At 40.9% G+C, this 23,795-nt stretch overlaps 1 protein-coding gene across 3 annotated transcripts in view; it reads right to left on the reverse strand.

Annotated features, from left to right (window-relative positions):
• STXBP5 (syntaxin binding protein 5) overlaps positions 1–18,543 on the reverse strand; it is a 124,076-nt gene extending 105,533 nt beyond the window's left edge. For 2 of the 3 annotated variants that reach the window (XM_075146210.1, XM_075146208.1), the window contains exons 1-2: positions 18,169–18,543; positions 16,252–16,349 (exon numbers count right to left, since the gene is read on the reverse strand). In XM_075146210.1, coding sequence (XP_075002311.1) covers positions 16,252–16,349; positions 18,169–18,321 — 251 coding nt within the window. In that variant the 5' untranslated portion in view covers positions 18,322–18,543. The remainder of the gene's footprint in view (positions 1–16,251; positions 16,350–18,168) is intronic. The other variant, XM_075146209.1, reaches the window with a different exon arrangement.
• Positions 18,544–23,795: the final 5,252 nt, after the last annotated feature.

Here is a 23,795-nt window from a genome sequence, read left to right on the forward strand (position 1 = left end):
AAGAAGGCAAGATAAAGAGAAGTCTGTGCAAAGATGTGCTTGAAGAGAAATACAGCCGGATTCCTCAGAAAATTATTACCTTCAAAATGACAGTTGTTAAAGTAAAAAACTAAGGAAGTTTGGACTTTATTTTTAAGCAATTTGGTTTCCACTGGAATCCTCAGCAACTTATTTACACACAAGAACCACTCCAAGAGTGTGAAATGGCTGCTGCTTAGTTAAAAGATAAAAGTATTTAAAAACCCAGCAATCATACATCTTCCAAAAAAAGTAACCTCTATCATCATCACTAGTCACAGCACTACCCCCACAAATAAAATTTTAAAAAGACATTAAGAAAAAAATCAAACACTCGCTGTTTGAGGTAGACTGTCAACACAGTACAGAGCTTTACTGAGGTTTTAATGTCAAAGCCTGAAGTTACAGATGGCAAATGGACAGGGTTTCCCAGCTTCTCTAGGGAAATTTCCAGCTGTGAAAAACAGCGCTTCAGAAATGCCGTAACATGAAAATATCTAGGGGCTCAGGCAAAAGAAAAGTATTGTCTGGAACAGGACTCTTCATCCAACCTCAAGATGGTTTCTAAGCAGCAAATCCAGATCATTAAAATTAATGTGGCATTGTAGCCCAGTCAGTTCAGATCTGCTTTGAGTCAGGAGAAGCTGCATTGATAAGTGTAATTCACTGCTTAAAATGTTTTGATTTGAAACATTTGCTTTAATGTTTGAGTGTCAGATTTTTCTAATCAGCAATAGAGAAAATGAAATTCATTAGTTTTGAGAGTTCACTTCTGTAACACCTTCCATCAAAAAATACAAGAGGAAACCAGCAACATAACTCTCAGCTAGCTACTGCAACTCACTAGAAGTTGCAACATGTGGAAGTTTCACATATGCTCTGCATGGTGAGAAGGCTCAGATATAAACTGGAGTAATAAGCATTTAAGTTGGTATCTATCAGACTAAATCACCTGTGATGTTCCTCTTAAACATTTACTAGAAAAAAAAACCCACGGGGGAAAACTATTGTTTCCAAGATTTGGCTAGAAAAGTTTGAGGAGAATAAGTACCATCTTTACAAGGTACCATTCAAAGTTTATTTCTTCTTTCAAATGTTAGCATAGCAGAATGGCAATCTTAAACAGGAACAAAAAATCCTGTTGTATATTTACAGCGGTCAGTAGCTCTGTGTGAATTGAAAAAAAAAAAACATTTCAAGAAAAGCATTAGACTTCCTGATGGTAAAGAATTCCACCAGAGGTAAATTCAAGTCACATATGTATTAAGACAAAAAGCTAAGTGTATTTTCCCTTCAAAAAGAGAATCTTTACTGGCCAACTGCATGCAGATTCACTTTAATTCTTTGAAGCATTACAAGTCTGGAAATGTTTTGCTTGCAAGTGTCACAACTTCTTTTGCAACAAAGGAGTATAAAAAACCCTGATTGATATGCTAGCACTGCAACCTTAAGTTTGATTACTACTCATTTTTCCCCACAAATGCTCAGGTTCCCAACTTCAGCCTCCAGGAAAGGCTGAAAGAAGTAGGCTGTTTAATCAAGAATGACCTACAAACCCCCATGCACATTCTGAGTCTGCTTGACTCTCTCTAAACTTGGCAAGTCCGCAGAGAACAGGTAGTCTTCAAATTCACTGTGCGGTAACAAGGCTGCATAGTCAGGACAGAGAAATATTTCAACAGAATCAAGCCTTATCCCTCCTCACAAGCTGCATACATACACAAACTCGATCCTCTTGAAACAGAGGAGAAAGAGGAAAGAGTAATCATTTGCCCCAGACCACCCGAAATGGCCTCTTCCAGGATGGATACATTCCTGGAAACTATTCAGGGACAAGAGCTACAATTAACTCTACCAGAAGCAACACTGTACTAAACCACACCCGAAAACTGCAAAATAGTATTTTTGAAGAATCATTTAGTGAGAAAAAGAAATCAGTCACCTACAGACACTGAAAATTGCATGTGTTTAAGATAAAGACAGACTAACTAGGTTTTGAAAGACAAGCAGAGATCATTAGTATTAACCAATAATTTCCAATAATTCAAAGATTCAAAATAGCAACTATAAAAAGAACAATTTCTTCATATAATCTCCTCAAATACAGATGAAAAAAGGAACATTAACTAGTGGCCTGTTGTACAAACCCAGGATGAAGTCTGTTTTACTAAAAACCACCATGATAGACCAATACATGCATTCCAGTCAAATATCAACACAAATAGTATGCTGAATGGCATTTATTAGTAGTCCTTTAAAAAAAGGACAACTACAGAAGTAACATACCAAATAATAGCTGTGACCAGCACTGAGCTACTAAGATACTTCAGACTACTAAATATTTTTAAGAGTTATTAGGAGCTGAAAATAATGTATTTATTCAGTATTACTCACACAGAATGCACTTACACTGATCATCTTTAAAGATTCTCCATTAATACACTGACAACACTAACAAGTATCCCCAACTGAGTTTAATTTCATCAGAAGTTAACTTTCACCAAATTAAGTACATTTGTATAATTTACAATTATATGCTTTTATTGTACCATAGGAGACAACAAGAAGTTTCAGAATACAGAGAATTCTCTCCTTTTGTTTTTTTTTTTTTTTTTTTTAATTGTAGAACAAACTACGCAGACAAAGTTTTCAAACTATGCTTTTAACTATTTTACCTGTTTTGTAACTGAAATCTGCTAATTTTTTTTGACACTAAATATAATTTCAGGAATATTTTGCAAGAACAGTCTCTTTTAATGAGCTTTCCTACAGCAGGTGAAATTGTATTCCTAAAAATGCCAATCCATTACTCTGTAGATTAGAACAGCAAGCTTTAGTAGCATCTTCTTTGTCAAATGGGATACAACCACTGTAACAGCATGCTATGACATTTGAAGAACAGCACAAAGTTTTTTTCCCCTTTAAAACTTACTCAAGGCCATTGTTTTCTGAACTTGCCCAGCACTCTGTTCTAATTGCAACAGTAACCTCCACTGCAGACAAAAAGAGTAAAGGCAGAGAACATTATCAAATTACAGTGTGATTACCACACTCGAGTTTTCATGCTAGCTTCCTTGACGTTAAAACTCACCATTACACCACACAACCACTCTTGGCATTTTATGCTTTACCATACCATAGAAACTGTTGATTTATCAACTGTTCAGGCATGTGATAAATTTTGCTTAAGCAGCAAAGATTATTTCCTTGCTAACAAACCATAAAAGCTGAAAAAATTTTAAGTTGCATTTATAGAAATGATTACAATGTGAAGTACTGAGTTGAAATTAAGAAGTTTGTGCAACCAGACTGTTAAACACTTCATAGTTAAGGAATTCTTTCCTCTGACAAGAGTTAGCCAGACTAAGAGCACAGGAGCCACCATACTGACTCAAGCCAGAGGCCACGCAGCCCAGCACTGTCTCCTACAGCAGCAACCAATGTTAGTTAAGGAGAGCACACAAGTCTGGCTACTTTTTGCAGCCTACTCCCTTTCCACTCCCAAACCAAACACTCCTGGTGGATTAGGTACATTAGAGGACAAATCCCTGTCTAGTCCCGTTAGCATTTGTTTATAGAGCTGTTGTCTGCGAGTTTGTCCATTCCCCTTCCAAACACACCAGTATAGCCTGCCGACACCATCTCCCACACCCACAAATTCTAGAATTTACTACTCATTATATTCAAACTAAAAATTGCTTTTTATCTCTTAAATCAGTCTAATAGTACTTTAGTGAATGCCCCCTAGCTTTTGCACTGCAAATTTGCTAAATAACAGGTCAGCATGCATTGTAACCAGTGTCCTCTTAATTTTACAACTCTTTATCATGTTTAACCCTTCTCCTCCTCTCTAAACTGATGAGACCAAGCATTGTTAATCCTCTTGTAAGGCTGCCACTCTATTCTCAGTAGTTTCCCTCCTCTAAATCCATGCCACTTAAAATGCAGAAACCAGGAAAACACGCGACTCAAAATGTGGACACGCTATTGTTCCACATGACAGCAAAGTGATGCTTTTTTGTTCACCATGCTCCTCCAAGTATGTTGGGCAGATTTGGTAAAAACAAAGCAAAAAGCCAGGTTTCAGCAGTTGGTTCAGAGAAAATACATATCCACTTATCCACCGATTTGAAGCTTTGTACTTTGACTGCTGTGATCTTTATGTCTCAGCAAAGACCTAGTTTAAGCCAATCCTATTTTTATTTAATATATTGTATATCTTACATATAACATAGTATATTAAATATGTTTCTAAATATATAATACACTAAGTATTAGATATCTCAAGTAAGTATCAGGTTGAATTCAGACAGGTGAATTACTATGAAATTATACACAAAACTTATGAACTAGGTATTTAAGTAGTATTCTTGGAATTGAAGTAGTGTCTCCCAAGTTTCTGCAGCCTGACTAGGAATTGATTCCACCCCCCACCAGTCGATCTTGAAAATAGGGGAAGACTACATTTGTAAAGGACAACCCAACTTTAACTGAGTTATGAAGGCCTGAGTTATGAAATACTTCCCTCCTCACAGTTTTTGAAACTATTCTTCTTTAAAAGGGTTTCACTAAGGTAACAGCTAAAGTCTATAAGTATTCTGCCCAGGCCAGGGTGCACTAGACACAGATAAGTTAAGGTCATTTTTGAGCACTTAAGCACGGAGAGCCTGTCCATAACCTTAACAAAATAGTAAGGATTTCTACAACTTTGGTCTACTGAAATGAAATGCAGGCGGCTCCTATGTGCCAAAGGAACTGGTGTGGTGAAAATGATCACCTCTAGTGCTTATTATACCAAGGCAGATGACCTTACCTGAGGTGCAACAGTAATAACAGCCTCTTTTTTAGCTATTTTATAATGGAGAAAGCCCACCAAGACAATTTTTTTTAGTGACTACCATATATTCACATTTAAACCACACACCATCACATTTCTGGCCCCTTTGGAATTGTAATCTCTGGTACTAAAATAGAGCTAGCTTTAAACAAAGTCTGCTGCAAAAACAAGTCAATTCTGCTGCAAAGTAGGAGACCAAACAGATACTGATGCATTCAAATATTGATCACTTAGCTCTCCAATTATAGCTATGCATCAGCTGTGATGTCTATGTACTTGCAGATCTGTAGAAGGTGTTTGTTTCTGTAGAGCTGTATTTGCAAACTGCTACAACAGGGGCCTTTACAGCTGTTAGCACTAATACTACACTGAACATGTTACAGATAACTTTCCTGCATTAGAAGAGATGTATTTACTAAGTTTCAGTCAGTTTATCTATAGAAAACTACAGGAGGTAAAAGAGGCTGCACAAATGTAATCAAAAAACCTGGTCTGGAAATGACAGAATGCACTGTTAGTTATGCACACAAGACTAACATGAAGTACTGGAACTGCTTATGGTTATGATATGCTAAAATGCAAAACTGCAGTTCCTAAATATTTTGTAATCAAACTTCACTATTAGCACCTTCTGATGTGCTTCACTAGGAATTGCCAGCAGAAAGAACAGATCATCAAAAGTCAGTAAAGTTTGCTCAGGAAATGCCTCCTCCTCCCCACATTTTTTTTTTTTTTTTTTTTACCCAGAACAGCATTTATTTGATCTGGAAGTGATAGGCAGAGTGTTCATATGGAAAAGAACCCCACAAAACAAAAACCAACAAATCCACAGTTCTTTTAAACTGCCATAGTTCAAAAGTTAACTAGTTTTTGTCCTTTGCCTCTCAAGTAAGAAAAGAAACAATACTATAAAAGTTAACTCCTGCTGCCTCTTCCTCACAGCATCCTCTAAAGCATGTCTAAATCCCATTCTATTTTACTTTTTTTTTTACTATCCCTTTGACTATTACCATAATTCGGTCTATATTCACAGTACTTCCATGGGCAATGTCTGAAAGAAAACAAGTACAACAGTCAAGTCCTAGGCAGCCACATATACTGTGGGTAATTGAAAAAAGTTTTTTGCTCTATGTTTTTGTTTAGTTTTTTTTAATTGAAAGATAGAGAAGTAAGTACAAAACAAGTTTAAGAAAATGGTAGTTTTCTTTGTGAGTGGCTGCTATTTGAATACGATTTCCTTTGGCCAGCAGCCCTTATAAAAACATGAAGACATCACTGACAAGACTGTGTACTTTGAAGAGGTAGGCTACCTGATCTCTTTTTTTCCAGGTTAGTAACTCACCGCAATTTCTTTCCAAAGTGTTATGTTTCCCACCTAATTATTTTAAAGAATGAGGGGATATTCACCATGCCAGCAAGAAATCTCATTATATTTAGTCACTTAAATGGAAGTTTACTGGGGGCTTTTTTGGGGGCTTTCCTTTTTATCTGACATTTAAGGGCGACTGTGAAACTAGCCTCACTGCACCAGTTTACTGCACAAGTTTGGAACACGTATAAAAGGGAATGCCAGGCAAGTTATTGCTATACAGCCCATTTTGCATATTAATAAGCATCACTAAAGCTTAGTAACTGTACTTCTAATATCAACACTACAAAGTTCAGTCAAGAATGTTTTTCAACTGTGAAGATGAACATCTGCTCTGTTTAACAAGGTAGTAAGATTGGATAAAGCATATGCTAAAAAAAAATTACAGGCACGCTAAATCTATCAATTTAACATTAAGTGATCACAAAAAATTAGCATTCTCTTCTTTTTCCCTAAGGAGCAAGCAGAAAAATGCAAATTGCTTTTGTCCATCTGCTGCTGCTGACTACGAGTTGGTGTTAATAGGTGGGAAAGAAACCTTTAGTAGAAAAGGTTATCAAAAACATTGGATACCAGCTGGATTACCTCTTTAGTTAGCTACTCTTGAAGTGTTAAATATATCATCTTAATGTGAACCAAAGACCTAATAATGTTAATCGAACACACACAGAGTACAAACCTGGCAGCAGCTTCAAAAGGCTATGCAGTGCAATCCCCTGCTTGAAACGGCATGAATCACATAAAATAAAATAGTAGCTCTCTAAGCAGAAATACAAAGGCCTTGCTTCCTTTGGATCTGCATCCTTTCTTTAGTTCTCTGGTTTCCAAAGTTAAAACAGCTCCTGCAAAGAGTTTTCACAAGAATATAGGAGGAGACAATTACTTCTTGGAGAATCCATGGGAGATACTTCATAAAAGGGTGAGTTTGGCCTATGGCCTTCTTGGTAGAGAACCTAACCTCCTCTTTCCACCATTATTGCACTTATGAACACTGTCTGGTTTGAGTGGGACAGGCTAAGACTTATTCTGGACTTGGAAGCAGTAGTCACTGCAATTATCTCAATTTCAGAACTAAATTAAGCTTCAAGTTGCTCAAACAAAAACCAGGTTTTGTTACTATCTTTTTAAGGTGCTTATGAAACAATATCCCATGACATTCAGTAAAATGAATAAAGTAGCCTTTAGTTATTCCTATCAAACTATAAACTTCTCTGTAGAACAGTGATTGAGTAGTTGACACTGCAAACTGCAACACTTCAGACTGCACTTTTTCAAGTATTACAAGGCAAGCATCATTGTTATTACAAAAAATGTCGGTTTCACATGTTTTAATTACCCCAATCAGCATAACCTAGCATTCCTCAAAGCATTTAATCTTGCACTTTGTTTTTTATACTAGCGGACACGCATTTCAAGTTTCACCTACTTTCACTATTCTTGACACTTAAGAAAAAATTCAAAGCAAATGAGAAATCCGTAAGTACAGAACCACTGATACAGAGTAGAACTACTGTGAACAAATTACTAGGGAAGATCTACTCCTGAACTTCAGTGAAAAATTTTTACTTGTACAATATTAGAATCAATCTTAATTCAGCAATTGATATAGCTGCCTCAATACAAATTTTAAGAGAAGCTTAGAGATTCAAAATAGACTAAGTTAGAACAACTAGTATGCAGACCAAGGCTGTCATCAACTTGTACAGATCTCAGACATAAAAGCTGTTTTGGAATCTCTTACCAAAACAAAATGGTTCTCACTTGTGGCAGAGAGTCTTAAACCGAACATCAACGTGTCAGATCAGGCTAAATGATAGCCACAGAAAAAGCAATTTCATTAAAGCATTGTAAAAATCAAGACAAATCAGGATTCAGTCAGTCTCCAGAGGTTGACAGAATTGCTACATATTTTCAAAATCTACTAAATAAAGAATTATACCGCCCTACCACAGTCCACACTAGTGAAATATTTCAGTTTTAGCTATTTCCAAGACCTTTGTTATTTTAAACTGTGCCTAAATTCAAGTACAAGTATCACTGCCAGAGATTGAAATTATATCATTAGACCTTCACCTGTATTTGCACTGGAAGTCAACAGAAGTAGTAACTTAGTGTTCCCTTTAATAAACATGTAAACTGTAAAGTGCCTATGATAGAAGTATTGACATGAAGAAGGTCACCTAAGTTATCAGCAGTTGAATACTACGAGGGTATGCTTGATTAGCATTCAAGTACCAGTTACGATACCACAATTTAAACTCATGGTTCAGCAAAATAAGTTAACTTCAAAAGTTGCTGAAAGACAGCATACTGGCAGTAGGCAAGCAATGCACTCCCATATGCAGTTTTGGTTCACAAGTACCACAAATTTCTTCCTCAGGTGGGCAAACAAATAAATACACTTCATGTCAAAGAATTATGTCTCTGAAGTAGTAGAGTCTTGTCTACTTAAGCAGATGTACTTTGCAGGATTAAGAATCTGCATTTTTCAAAAAGATTATAATGATAAGTTTGACAGTACACCAAGATGGGCCACATCAGGAATAGCAAGAGGAAAAGACAAGACCCAAGAGATTAAAGATAAAGACTTACCGCAGAATTAACTCTCTCAAAACTGCTACGGACTCAATTTTTTCAAAATGTGAAACCATTACCAGATAGCCAAGATTAAGGACAAAGTGAACTGTTCCCAAAATCCACGTCCTCCGGTTTTGTTTGACTTCATATAGAATGTAGTAATTCCCAAGTTTTATTCTGTTTTTCACTGAGCTTCTACATAGATAACTCTACAAAAGCAGATATGCTATGGGAACCCTGATAAATAATGTGGGCTTTTACTGTTCCATTAAGCTGAGAAACAAAAAACAGTTCTAGAAGAGCAATAGGAAACAAAAATAATAACTGAGGACACTTCTGGTCACCTTAAAGGTAATGTGTAAGAATGCTTATCTTTGCCTTGTGAAACCTTTGTGAAAATAGAGACCCAGCCACTTAGAAGAAGTCTGCCAAATTTCTGCCAAACAGGAAGTTTTGCTAGGAAGGGTTTGCAATCTTGATTTGTGCTTTCAAGCTTTCTTTATCACATCTCAAATTGTGAGCTGCTTCTACTTTTCCAGACATGACTTTACTGAAACTTCTCATTTCTTCTCCTGCAGCAATAATGCTATTTCAGTTCGAAAAGCCCTTCCACAGTGACTGAGAAAGAACAAATCCAGTGAAACGCTGAATTAATAGCCTAGTGAATTGAGAACTGTACCAGAAGTCTGAAAGCCTAAGCTGGACAGCCCAGCTGTCCAATCCCCTGTTACATTTTACCCTAATATCAGATCACACAATCCATACCACCTCAGTGTTTCACAAATAGCTAGGATGTACAAGGAAACAGTCTATGCTAGTGCTACGGTAACACCTGCAGCCTTGCAAACTTTGCATGCTTTCCGAAGACACTTCCTTCCCCAAGCTCGCTATGACCCAGCAAGTTTGAAGCTGCAAGGCTATATGCATTAGGCTTCTACTCTGACAGTAAAATAGCTACAGGGAAGAAAAGTTTTCATTCTAAAGTTCATTTTTGTAAATTACAGTATGAGATTCAATACAGTTATAATTCACGTATTTTTGAACAAAAGCAATTACTCCTAAAAGCTCTTTAGTAGAACTACAGTATATGCGATAATACATCAAATCAAAGACCCATTCAGTTTTCTCACTTTGATGGAAGTATCACCAAGTCGCCCAACAAGTGTAACCATGGATTTAAAAAGAACACCATCCTATTTATTATGAAGAATTCAGTCATAGCTTTCTCTGTGTAGGACTAACTTGCTATAATTCCACACATTTTTAAGAGTTACATGTCTCATCGTGGCATTTTGGCCTTATTTCATTTCAGAATATCCAAAGTTGATTTTCTTCATTTAGGGGATGGGGATTTTTCATGACAGAGCTAATGATACCCACGTGAACTAAGTGCTGGAAGATATGATAAGAAATGTGGTAGTATTAAAAGAAACGGAAACGCGGTAAGATTAATATATGTTTTCAGCAAAGTAGTTTTCTTATTTAAACTACTCTATGTGAATTGGGTGGCAAGGTAGCCAATAACAGATAATCAGAGTCCCTTTGGCATGACACTATTGCAATATTTTTAGTAGCTTTACCAATGTACTCTTCCCAAAACAGGAAGATTTATTTGAAGTCCAGAAGAACGTTGGCAAAGGTTGAGACTATTCTCTTCAGTGTACAAATGTCAAAAACCCTTACAAGCCACAAAACAGTAGTTTACTTTGACTTTAGTATATTCACAGAATAGATAGAATCACAGAGTAACTTAGGTTGGAAAGGACCTCTCAAGTTCATCTGGTCCAGTCTCCCACTTGAAGCTGTGCCAACTTCACAGTTAGATGCTCAGTTTGAAAAACTGAAATCTTTGCTCTGCATACTGTAAACACAACTCCAGCCATTGCCCTACTGCCCTTCCTCCAGAAGGGAAAAAGAGCAGGTGTAGAGCTACTTAAAAAAAAAAAAAACAAAACCATCTCAAGCTGATGTTTCAGTGAGAGGGAAAAAAAACCCAGTCAGACTGCCTTGCATAGTCTGAATGATCCAAAGGAAAAGCATTCTTAATGGATATAATAACATGACAAGTTTGAAATTTTGTTAGAGCTTTAGAGAATTCACTAATTGCTTGAATTTTTTGGTATACATCTACAGCAAAGCTATCCAGATGTAGCAACAACAACATTTCATCAGAAACTGACCGCATGGAACCACACATCCAGGCCTTGAGCTATTTTGATCAAAGAATAACAGTTTGAGTTCTGCTCACAAAGGCTAGAGAATGGAAGTCACAGAAAGCAAGATTTATATGCCTCAAATATATGAAAACTTCAGTCATTTGCTTACATAAAAGTAATCTTTTACTGCTGAAAAGAATGAGGGGAAATGAACAGATGCTGACATTCAGAATGATTGGGATCTTCAGATATTTAACGACAGAATGACGAACAATCTAATTTTTCTCCTTCCTGTGAGCTGGGTTTGCAACATGAAAAAAAACCCCAAACTTTAATTGAAGAACCTATTCTGCTTGGGAATAGAGAGTCAAGACCTATGCAAAATTTGGTCTGTGTGGAAGGCATAACAATTATTCTACAGGTATCCCCTTTATTCTCAAGAATTTCTAGGGGAAACGGTCTTCCATTTTAGAATTCTCTCTGTCAAGAGAGAGACTGAGCTCCAAGCTGCAAATGAGTATTTAAGGCCTGAAGCACCAATAAAGATACTGCATTCATATTGGCACACAATCAAAATACATCTCAACTGATATACTGTCCTAGTTTTGCTATTGAGAAATTAAAGCACAGAAAACTGAAGAAACTTGTTTAAGATGGAGCAGTTAAACAGCAGGGAGCAGGAGATTTCCTTCAAGTTTTCTGCTTTAGCTTCAAAGCTTATTCTACCTCCTATAAAAGCAAACAAAAAAGCTCAGCTGACTATTAAGTCCACAGCCTGTACCATTAGTAATTTAAAGTTCTGAGGAACCATCATCTTAAAGTCAGACAAAACCTGAAAAAGTCCATTTCACCTTACTCAAATCTCTTTACAGTTTAAATGCTACCCTGTTCAGATCACATTTGATTTCTAGAAGGACTTTTAAGCAGAAGAGTGAAAACAACGGACAGCATAGAAGCAAAGCTATTACTTATGATACTGAATGCTGCCAGGATGCCACAGGGTGAAGTCTACCCAATTACACCATTCACGCAAGTTAAACTTTGAGTTCGCATACTCAACTCAGCTCATTAAAAGGTTTTTACATCTGCTGGGAAAACAACTATGCACAAAACTTCCTAAAAACTATGGACTCTGTATCCTGCTGTAATGGTTCAGGTACGCACAGGACAGAAGCAAAGCATAGATGAACTTTTAACTACTTGATATCTAACAGATATCAAGGGGACAGGAAATCAAAAGGTGAAAGCCACCCTGGTAACAACAGCTAAATCCCTTTAAGTATGGGGAAAGTCAAGGAGATTGGCCTGCAGTGACAAATGAGGACACCAGCAGCTTACACTGACCATTGCAGTTTGAAATCAGTAACAAGCACAATTGCTCCTCGTGGGGAACGCATCCACAAACATCCAGCATTGTGCAGAAGGGTGAGCCTGAGGCAGAATTGCCACACCACCAGCCAAGACTCAAACACCTTCATCAGCTGGAACGAGTGTTCTCTGATCACCACCACAAACTCAGAGGAACAACTGGATCAGCATGAGCAGATGAGTGTGGGTGTATGCGAGATAAATAAATTTAAGATTTTATATCACTCAGCGCTGCGCTTCTGCTCTTGTGCCTATCTCATCACTCAATTTCCCCTGCAATATGGAAAACAGAATCAAACGGCTTAACTATTTTCAACAGATCCTAATGTCAGGGAGAGGGTCATGTCAGCTGGCTGTTCTATAGTCAAGAGTAGTGGGTCCAGCATCTAACCTCTCTCCAAAGGTTTTTATTCTACTAAGCTATACACTCTGTAACTTTCCCTCATACACAGTAGAGGAATCAAGTTTTTGTCCATAGCTGAAAACAGAAGAACAGAGCCTTTGTTATTAATTGCTCAACATGTTCCTTTCTACAGAGGGCACCAAATGCTTCTCTAATTAAGGATAATACCTGAGCAATTATCAGTTTGCCTCAGAAACACTTGCTTTTAAGTCTCCTAGCTAAATCAGAGTTAGAAATATTTCTAAGTAACTCTGGAAATAGAATCAAGTTTTTTTTAAAAGGAATACAAGGGATATACCACACAAGTTAAGCTAGTGAATAATCCCAAATTTAACTTTGGTGATTCATAAGGTTTAAGTTTTGCACTAAAAGCAGTCTCCTCCTTTTATGGACTTCTTTCCCTCTTAAAACTGCAAGATCTAGAACCAATTGCTGCTTATGGGCACTGAATGGCAAAGTTGTGCCTCTGGCACACCAAGTCACCAATTCTATAACGCTCTCCTCCGATTTTAACCCATCAAGCCTAGGATCAGGGACAAAGAATAACAGAGTAGTAATTCTACTTCTAATCCAATTAGTGAAACATGCCACCTATACTTTAGGTATATCCATTTTCAGAATTACTTTCTGGATTCAGAGAATTCAATACAGTGTTGATGTTATTTTGTCTTTATTTATCTCTAATTGGTAAATATAAGTCAGTGAACTCCCAGTATATTTGTATCCACAGATTTTGGTTCTTCAGAAAAAGCTTTAGTTCTATTTTTACATGTCACTGTATCAATACTAGAGAAAACATTTAGTATTTGTGTATTAAAATTCCCTCTGTTCCTCCACTAGAGGTTACAGAGTCCTCGTAAAGGAGAATGAGATGGGAGTGTGGTTAAGAAAACTCCCACTCACATTAATCTAGTCTAATCAATACTGGTTTTGAAGTTAAAATACCCGAATTGCAGACTGCTCAAATACAGAGAACATGTTCTGTAAAGGGGTTAGCTAATAAATGGCCCAAAGTCAATCAGGAGTGTAATATTAACTTCTTCACGTATTAATGAAATCTGAAACAGGTTAGCTTATTCCTTGGTTTAGGAATATTTTATCTTTATTACCCTTTCTAAAAAAAAAAAAAAACACCACAAACCAAAACCAACTTGCTTCACAACTCCTCAGATCACTTACTTGCAATAGGAAGGAAGTGAAAGCTTGACAAGACACACCTATACTTGAAGATGCAAGGAAAACACTAATACCCAGCTCCCACCTGCTGGCAGGCAATGAAAGCAGCATTAATATTCCTTTACTTCTATACTCTCACAACATGAATGCAGAAGAAAAATGAGGATTGACTTTTCTCCTACTTTTAGTATTTACTTCTCAATGAATACCTCTTTACTGACTCTGTCTTTCTAGTCCACACCTCATTTCAATTAAAAACACTTTTGCAGCTCTGAAGAGTAAGTGCCTCCCACTTCAATGAATCCTCACACATAATTTGTTGTTCATAAAAACCTTAGCAGTTAAAGCATCCTGTAGGTCAACAAGCACTTTTTGGTTGCGTTTTTATCTTTGAGCAGTAGAATGAAATAAGCATTTTTTGCAAGTTTCACTCCTTCCCAAAGAGTGCTTTTCAAACAGATTTCACTAGGCAGAAAGCAAAAGGCTGGTTTTACATTGGGAATGTGTCTGAGTCTACCCCTTCTGCCCACCCCCCTCCATCCCAAAGAGCAAGTAATCACAAAAGACACAGCTTCCGCAGTGTTGTTGGGTTACAAGGCTAACCTATCTGAGGTTGAGGGCTTCTAACCAGTTCTTCCAAGAATCAAGATCTGTATCAAGGTACTGAGAAGCATATCCATCTTCATCAAGTTAGGGGAGCACAAATGTCTAAGCCTCTGCATGAAACTTCTTCCCTTCCCTTAGGAAATACATTTTCTGTCAATGTTACTGCTTCCTCTCACAGTAATTGAGTTAATTCCTCTCACAATCTTGCAATACTTCTCTCAGTTATTTAGAAAGCAATTCACACTCTGAGAATTCACAGGTGTAGTCGTGGATGAGTGCTGGTTTTATCAAGTTGTCATTACCCAAACTGCAACATCACATTGCCCAAAATTACAGGTGAGTAAGCTCTAAACAGGTGCATTTGATCTCTCCTTTTCCTCCAATCCAAATCCTTACTTTTAGGTCTCTTTTTGTTTTCTCATCTATTCTACCAGTATAAGAGTAATGAACACCACCACCCACCCATACTTCATTCTTCATTTAAATCAACTTCATCACCTTTTTAAAACCAAAATTTATGGAGTTAAGGCATTAAGAGCACTGCATGGTCATTACTGTTACTCATACTGTGAATTAAGAGATCTTGGGAGTTCATAATAGATATCATTATAGATGCCATGCAAGCTACTTCACTTCAGCCTCTTCTTTAAGCCTCAGATTTCATACTGAAGTTCTAATTTTTCAACTCGTAAAAGACAACCCTCTTAAGGCAATTAGCCTTATAGACAGAGGAGTGATGTTAAAGAAGGAAATAAAAAAGGTCTACTTGCAGACTAAGGTCTACTTGCAGACTAATATAAGCAGCAAAGGAAAAGATGAGATTTACCTACAGTTTAAAGAGGATTAAGTCAATTTTTCTAGCAAGCTGGCCTAAGCCTTCCCCAAAAAGGTCACAGTTCAGTCAATTTCAGGCCAGAGAATTCAATTAATTCTCTTCTGCTGGAAAGTAAGGTTTGGGCAATGGCAGTGTGGATTAAAGAATTTACAGGGCATCTTCTTTTAAAAATAAAAGTTTAAACACATATGTTATTCCAAGGCTTGGGTAATACCATATGGCTATGGTACCATATGGCTATGAACATATGGGTAATTCACTTTTTAGTGAACAAAAAGAAGCAGGGTTACTGGTGCTTTATTCCACAAATTCATTCTGCTCATCTCCATCACTTGGAAACTATTAGTGAAATACAATTCCTGTACCGTTCAGTATCCCCACTTGAAACCACCTTTTGGCAACACAGAAGCAGTAGCAGGTAACTACTGCTAGTAGTTACCTGTAACTACTGTAACTGTAACTAAAGCAGTATTACAAAGCTTATCTCAAGAACAAGATCAAAAAAAAAAAAAAAAAAAAACAAAAAAAACAAAAAACCCACCAAGCAGTATGGAATTTTTCAATCCCAGAGGATATAGCAGAACAACGAAAGAGCTCAGCCCAGGTCTCTCTTTAGATTTGCAGTCAGCTGCAGCAAACTGTCAGCACACTAGTAACATTCTACAAAATGTGTATATTTAATTGAGATAATGGGGACTGAGCAGCCATACCTCACATCATTAGTACAACTTGAACTGACACAAAGAACAACCAGAACAGCCAGGCCACCCACCAACAGAAAACAGAACTTTTTTCTCCCCTCCTGCATACCTGGTTCCCACTAGACTTCTGAATGGTTCCAGCAGCTGAATTAAAACATCACTTGCATGAGGTGCACTAAATCCGCTTCAGAATATAAAAGGATACAGCCTTAGTGCTCCAGTCTGAGTCCCGATGGCCAGTATTTTCTGAACAGGATCAAATGCCAAGGCTGAAGGTTGGTAGGGGAAACCATGGCGTACAGTCTAACAAGGCAGAGCATCGCAGTGATGATGGGTCAAGCAGCAGACCAAAAATAAACAGAATCAATATTGTATGTTAGGCAACAGGATTCAGTGTTAATCACAATTAAGAAAGGAACTACAAAGCATTTTAACAACAGACTGAGAAAATCAGTTGTCTTACATGAACCAATTATAAAAGATTTTTTTTAGTCATAATTACTCATTCATCCTTGATCACCAAGCGACAGTCATACTTACTGAAACTTAATTTGAATCTTACATTTCTTCTGTACAAAAACTGTATCAACTCAGCATTTTATTTTTTTCATCCATCTCATTTTCTGTGTAATCTTATTTTCAGCTCTAACAAAGGCACTAAACTATTAAGAGATGTTCCTAGGAAGTTTGGCAACAAAGCCAGACTTGTCATTAAAACTATTACGAATTACTAGACCTGCTTTTCTGAGATTCACTTCAATTTCAATCCAACAGGCCCCACATGACAGTGCAACCTCTCTAAGCACGTTAAGAAAAAAAAACAACCCAAGCTCCACAGAACCAATCTCTCGCCTTCCGCTTCCCCCAAAGAGAAAAAACCAGCCCCCAAAATACACAAAACCAAAAACCACCACACCAAACAAAGCAAAAAACCCCTCAACCGTAAGATTCTTTCTTAACATGAAGCTATTGGCACATTTAGCTTTTTGGTTAGCCAAGACTAATTTGGTAATTGACCAAGCAGTAACTCCATTACACTTCTCAGGCTGCAATTAATCAGAATCAAGAACATAATAAAAGTGTCTCCTATTCTTATTTCCATTATAAAGATACACAACATAAGCCACACAAATGCCAGCTTTTCCATTTCAAAACTTTCGTTTAAAGCAGAGTTATTTTAGGACCTCATAAATGCATAGCAAACTTCTGATATAATCCTTTTGCTTCACTGAAGTCACAGGCATACCCCGCAACTCTCAGTATTTCACAGTGAATAAAATCTAACTGGTAACAGCTCTGCTCTTTTCCATATCCTTCATGAACAACTTGCAGAAGTGGCAGAAGCGCCTGCAATACTAGATAAAACAAGTAGGAGAATCCACAAACAAGCTCATCCATATCAAGCTAGGCCATGGGTGCATTGTAAAGATAAAAATGGTATTGATATTCAAATCGGTTTTTATTCCTCTTGGTACAGCTGGTGGATTAATTCGCTGCATCATTTTCTGAAGTGTGCAGACACGAACTGCAGTTATTGTACCACGCATAAGCAAATAAAAACCCAGGAACTTTTCGTCTGTCTCTGGAGAACATTTGCAATAGCAGCATCGGCAACTTGGCAACACACTGCAGCGAAACCACCACAAACGTCTACAGCCTTTTTCAGATGCAAAGGAACGGGATAAATGCATTTCCAAATAATGCGGAGCTACAGATCCCCTGCCCTTCGGGCCCATTAGCAGAGGCTTCTACTCAAATGCCGCGATAATCAGATCTGCACTACAGCTAGGTATCACTCCTTCCCCCATCCAACCCACTCTTTCTACGAAGCCTTCACGAACACGGTCAATATTACACGCATTGAAAGCTCAGAAGACGACAAGCCCTGAAACTCTCCAGGAAAGATGACTACGGAAATCCAACAAGACCTGTACAGCTACACCCACCGCCTCCTTCCCTTCTCCCCCCCGCCTCCCCAAAACAGTAAATCCAAACAAGTAAACAGGAGCAGCGGGTAGACTCGGCGAGGTCGGTACCGAGAAGCAAAGACCGCAGAGCCCATCGCGGCGGTGCGCCCCCTTCCCCGACCGCCAGCCGGCTCGGGGCTGCAGCATTCGTTCACCTTGCAGAGCTGGAAGTGCTCGGACTGGAGCGTCTCCTGGATTTCGGTCTCCCGGTTCCCCGCCTGCTGCTGCTGCGCGGCGGACGACGCCGAGGCGCCGGAGGAGACCGCCGTCAGGCCGTCCAGCACCTTCCTGATGTTAAATTTCCTCATGGTCTTCGGCGGCGGCGCTCCCCGCTGCCCCGGCCTCGCCGCCGCGCTGTCGCTGTCACCGCCGCCCGCCCCGCAGGCGGCAGACGAGCCCCCGCCGGGGAGGGCGGTGCAGGGGCGGCCCGCGACCAGGGGCGCCGCGCTCTCCGCCGCGGGGCAGCGCTCCTCCTCGTCCGCGGGGAGGGCGGCGGGGAGTCAGTCCGGCAGCGCAGGGGCGCTCCTCATCGGGGCCCGCGGGCTCGGAGACGGAGACTGGAGCCAAGCAAACAGGAGCCGGTCAGCCCACCAGCGCCGCCACCGCCGGTCCCAGACTCGCCGCCCGCGGCCGCTCCGCGCCCTGCCCGCCGGGGCGCACGGCTCGCCCCGGGCCCGGCCGGCCCCGCCTCGGCCCGGCCGCCCCTCCCGCCGCCGGGTGTGTGCGGGCTGCCTCGCCTCTCCTCTCCGCGGAGCCTCCGCGTCCCCCCGCGCAGCCCGCCTCACATCGTGGCAGCCGCGGCCGCCGCTGTCATCCGTCTCTGCGTGCGTGTGTGTGTGCGCGCCGGTCCCCTCCCGCCGCCGCAGTCTCTCCCCCCTTCGCAGGCGCCCGCCCCGCGGCTCAGGCACCCTCCGCCTCCTCAGAGCTGCGTGTGCCGCCAGCCAGTCACCAGCGGGGCTTCTCCCGGCTGCTGCCAGCGGCTGCTGCCGCCGCCCGCCCCCACAACCATCCTCCTCCTCCTGCCGCCGCGGAGGGCGCCTCCCCCGCCTCACGGTCGCTCCCCCTTGCCTGACAACGCGGAAGCGCAGCGCCCCGGGGAGGAGCGGCGGCGGCGACTACCGCGGCACCCTGCCTCGCAGCGGCGGGGCGGCCGCGCATGCGCGCTAAGAGTGCCGGCACCCGGATGTGGCGGTGTGCGCTCCCCCCCCGCCGCGCCGCGCCGCGCGGGGGCCGGGGCGGCGTGAGGGGTGCGGGGGTGCGTGGGGCGCGGCGCGGCGGCGAGAGCACCGCGCCGGGCGTGAGCTGGGTGTTGGCCTCCGGCCGGGCGGAGGCGGGAGCAGGTAACAGGTGGTGGCGGCGGCCGGAGGCTGCCGTGGGCAGCGCCGTCCGTGCCGCCGGCACGGCCCTGGAGGCGCGCGGCGGCTCCCGGGGAGCCGGGCTGCCGTGGAGGGAAGATCTTCCAGCGGCTGCGGGGCGGAGGGGCTGCGCCTCATCCCGCGGCGGCGGCCCGGGCCGGGGCAGCGCCGGCGGTTTCCCTGTGGCGCTGCCTCGCGGTGCGGTGATGGGGGTGGCGGCACCCGCCGGGGCCGGGGGAGCGGAGAGCGGCGGCGCGGCGAGAGGAGCGTTTCCAACGGCGGTAACGGTTGGCGGAGGGGTGTGATCCCTCCGCAGCCCGCACTCTAACCACCCTGCTGGTGAGCTGCGCAGGTGGCCCGGCCCCGGCCTGGGAGCGTTAGCTCTTGGTAGCCAGACCCGGCTGGACCGAGGGCTACTGCGGAGCCAGCCGACACCATCCGAAGTCACCGCCAGCCCTCGCGCTGCAAGGCGAGCCGCTCGCTGGGGTTCCGAAGGTGCTTCCATTCATTCTTACGGCAGCAAAACTAATTTAAGCAGGTGACATAGTGTTAAACGTTTCTTTCCGCTAACCGCTGTTGTATAGTATTTTGTATCCTGCTTTTATTTTTCTTTTAGTACTACATTGCTTTTTTGGATTATCTAGTCAGTGGTCAGGTAATAGATACTACTCTTGCCTCAGTCGTTGTTATATTGCTGAAGGTAATTACTATTTGTGACTCTTTCCTGAACTTCCTTTTCAGCTAAAATGAACTGCAAGATCAATCATCACTTTTGGAGGGAAAACTTGTAGAGATGTGATTCACAGAATCATAGAATGGTTTGGGTTGGAATTGGCTTGCATCTCCTAGCTACAGCGTGAATGCCTGAGCAGTAAAAGGCTCCGCACACAGTAAAATGGTCCTTTTAAGTGGTGTTTTCAGCCTGATAGCCAGGCATGCTTTAGTAGCACAGTAAATGTAATAGTGCACAGAGGGATAAGTGAAATCAGAATGCAGCAAAATAGTTATGGTGCAGCCATTACCATAACCTCAAAAGTAAACATTCCAGAAACTCTTCTTAGACCTGTAACCCCATGTCAATTTCCAGCCATATTGCCTGCAGGCATATGATGTATAAGCATTTGAAAGAAACCAAAACAACTTGAACATTCTTACAAAGTGACTGAGTCATGAATTTACATAGCTGTTTCCCTGTGTTACCAGGACTGTTGGACACTTCCTCAAATCATCTTGGTAAAATGTGAAAGAATGCTTCCAGAGATGGCAAAAGTCCTAGAAATAAAAGAAGTACACTTAAATAAGGATCAGTAAATATCTGATATAAAAATTAACTTAACTTTAAGAGAGAAATGTGTGCATTTTCAGTGTCTTTAATTAGGCATTACATATTTTAGCTAACAGTTTATAAGTTACAGAAATAATGTCTAATTCTTCCATCTATTCACACATGTTTATTGTAACACACTAAACTGGGAAGAAAACTTCTAGAACTTGGCCATGTTTGACTAAATGGTAAACACAGTTACAGGTAAAGACATATGTACAGGTATAACTTTAAGAATGTAAGTTATAGTCCATTTGAGTTCTGTTGTCAGTGTATGTTAAGCCAGGCCCTGCGAACACTCCTAGTTATAACTTTCATAGCACAACTAGCCTCATTGTTTATAGTAATATTAATCACAGAAAAAAAAAACCAAACTGAAAACTGGATGAAGAATTAAAGGTCTTTAAAAGCACTCTTTTGCATACTTCAGTCACTTTCATTTCCTTACCTTCTATGTGCTTGACCCGTGAATCCACTCTTTACTGGGACTATACATTTTTAGAGGAAAGATTAGATTTCATTTTCTGTTAACATTAGCGCTTAACACAAGGAGAACCTCATTCATTATTGCAACATTGTACCAATACTTGCAAACATTTAAGCAAATGATACAGTATACACAAGGTTGAGACAATAGCAGTTCTCTTCCCTCACACTTTCTAGTTGATGCCATTCAACAAATCAATGCTTTCTTGGACTTCAACTCTTCCTGTAAAAAATTAGTGGCAACCTTCCCTCTCACTGGGACATCAGTGGGAACCGTAGTAGGCCTTTTAATTTCATAGTTCAGCGAACATCCCCATTATCTCTCAGGATTTAGCTGCTGTATTTCAGAGCTTCTTTGGGGCCTCCAGCTCTTACCCAATAACCACATCCTGTTTACAAACGAGACCACTTCTGCTTAACCTCCTTACTTCACATTGCCCGCTCAGACCTTCTGGCCTCTGATGTCTGAAATCTCTTGTCAATCCAAAGCCCAAGTGTCTTGCACAGCTGGGGAAGAAGCAATCAGACCCAACTAGTTTGCAACATCTTTGTACTCAACTATGACAGAGTCCAGCTGTGACAGAGCCACTGTTCAATGTTCACGAGTCACTTAACCCGCGGCACTGCATCTTCATTGGCCACACAAATCCCTGCCACCAAATGAATCCACTTGGCTTTGGTCTTCTTTGCCCACCTTTTCTTACTGAACTCCTGTTACTTACTGCTCCTAGAAAAGGAGAGAGAAGATCCCCTGCTCATTTCTTGATCAGTATTCTACAGATACCATATAAGCAACCACTATTCCTAGTAGGTATTTGAGGCAACAGGGCATGTAGTGTTGGCCTATATATCAGTGTGATTCCACAGACCATTAGTTGATGCAGGTCAGACTTGTTGGGTCTTTTGCCTCAAGATAATCTCAATAACTTCACAGATAACTGCAGAGTGCAGCCATCACTGTGCTTATGGTCTTTTTTTTTTTTTTTCTTCTTCTGTTTTTTTTTGGGGTGGTATACCACCAGTGTTAGCATGAAGAAGAAAGAGAATGATGGTAGTCCCGCACAAGCCAGAATGAGTAAAAGCCCATCCAGTTATAATGTATGCTAAGATTTGATGGAATAATCCCAGAGCAGTGGGTAGGTAGTGAAGTGACATGTCCACTCGTGGTGTTTGTCGTTAGTTTGTACATAAGCCCCAAAAGTGTTACCGGTTGTATCCAGAGAAGGCAGTGTACTCAGGGTGATTTGCACACCATAATAATTATTGCACGACTCAGTATGGATGAGAAAAGGACCATCAGAAGTGACCTCAAGATCTCTGCTTGGCCTCTAACTGCACTAAAGCTTTTGACAGTCAGTCAATTCAGGCTTTGAAGACTAACTAAGATGCTTAGCTTTCCTGAGAACTTCTTAATGGTGCTTAGTCACTCAAACTGCAGAGTCAGGATCGACTGAGCCCTAGCCAAACATTTCCTTGCCATAAATAGAAAGAAACTGGGAAACGTTTCTGAACTAATCCTATTCAGGTTGTTCTACTCAAATGTATTGGACAGGGCAGTGTAACCACAGCTCCAAGTGAGTTTTGGAATCTTTCCTGGCTGCTGGGAAACTGCTCAAGCTTTCTAGACTCAGAGTTGTTGCCAAACAAACATCTGTGATTTTTTTTTTCCCAATAATCTGCATTGGTCACAAATCCTAAGGAGGACTTCCAGCTAGAGGTGAACTTTTTGATATTTCTGCAGTTTAATTTGAATAAGCTGTAAACAAGAAGGAAATTAAGAGCATGTGTCCATTAGCTGGTCAGCTTCTGGAAAAAAGCTGTGCTAGTACTTGCCATAACCTCAACTGGAGATGAACTGTCTGCTGTTTGTAAATTCACCCATTTCAGAAACATCCTGATTGACCATGTCTGTACTGATATGATGAGTTCCTGTATCTGGAAGCCTGTGTGGTCTTTGGCAGGCTCACAGATAATGGGCATCCTTTATTAAATACCTATGGAAAAGTGTGACTAAACCCTAGGTATGGATGCCATTAGGCTGTATGGATGTGCATGGCAGAGAGAGGGCACATCCTGCTGCTGCAGAGACTGCACCAAGATTCCTGCACATTCAGCTCAGGTCAGCAAGCATAATGACAGGCACATACGTTGGTTGTTGAAGTATGAATTGGAAGGGCTCTGCAGCATTGATCTACCCAACTAGAATAGATAATAATACACAAGTGCCCATGTAGCTGTTGTGTGTTGAGCTAGAGCATGGCAAAAGAAAGAGGCATGGCTGTCTTAGGAAGAATGTAAGGAATTGTTACTAGTTGACCACTGTGGGTCTCTGACTGCTGGCCACTACCAGTGGTATGTGACAGGAGGTGAATAGTTATAATGCACTAGCAAGGGAGAGTACATAAGGCAAAAGGAATGAATGACAGCAGCACTATGCGATGGAAACGTGAGACTTGTGAAAGAGGTTGTGCACCGTCCTCCTCAGTAACTCACATGCCTATTTGCACTTTTGTCCCACCACTGTCATCTTGGACCAGACAAAGGCAGTGTCAGCTATTAAACTATACACAAAAATTTACTGTATCTAATGAAAATATGTTTATTGCTTATTATCTAT

The sequence above is a fragment of the Calonectris borealis genome, chromosome 3 (genome assembly GCF_964195595.1).
Source record: "Calonectris borealis chromosome 3, bCalBor7.hap1.2, whole genome shotgun sequence".
Taxonomy (NCBI): domain Eukaryota; kingdom Metazoa; phylum Chordata; class Aves; order Procellariiformes; family Procellariidae; genus Calonectris; species Calonectris borealis.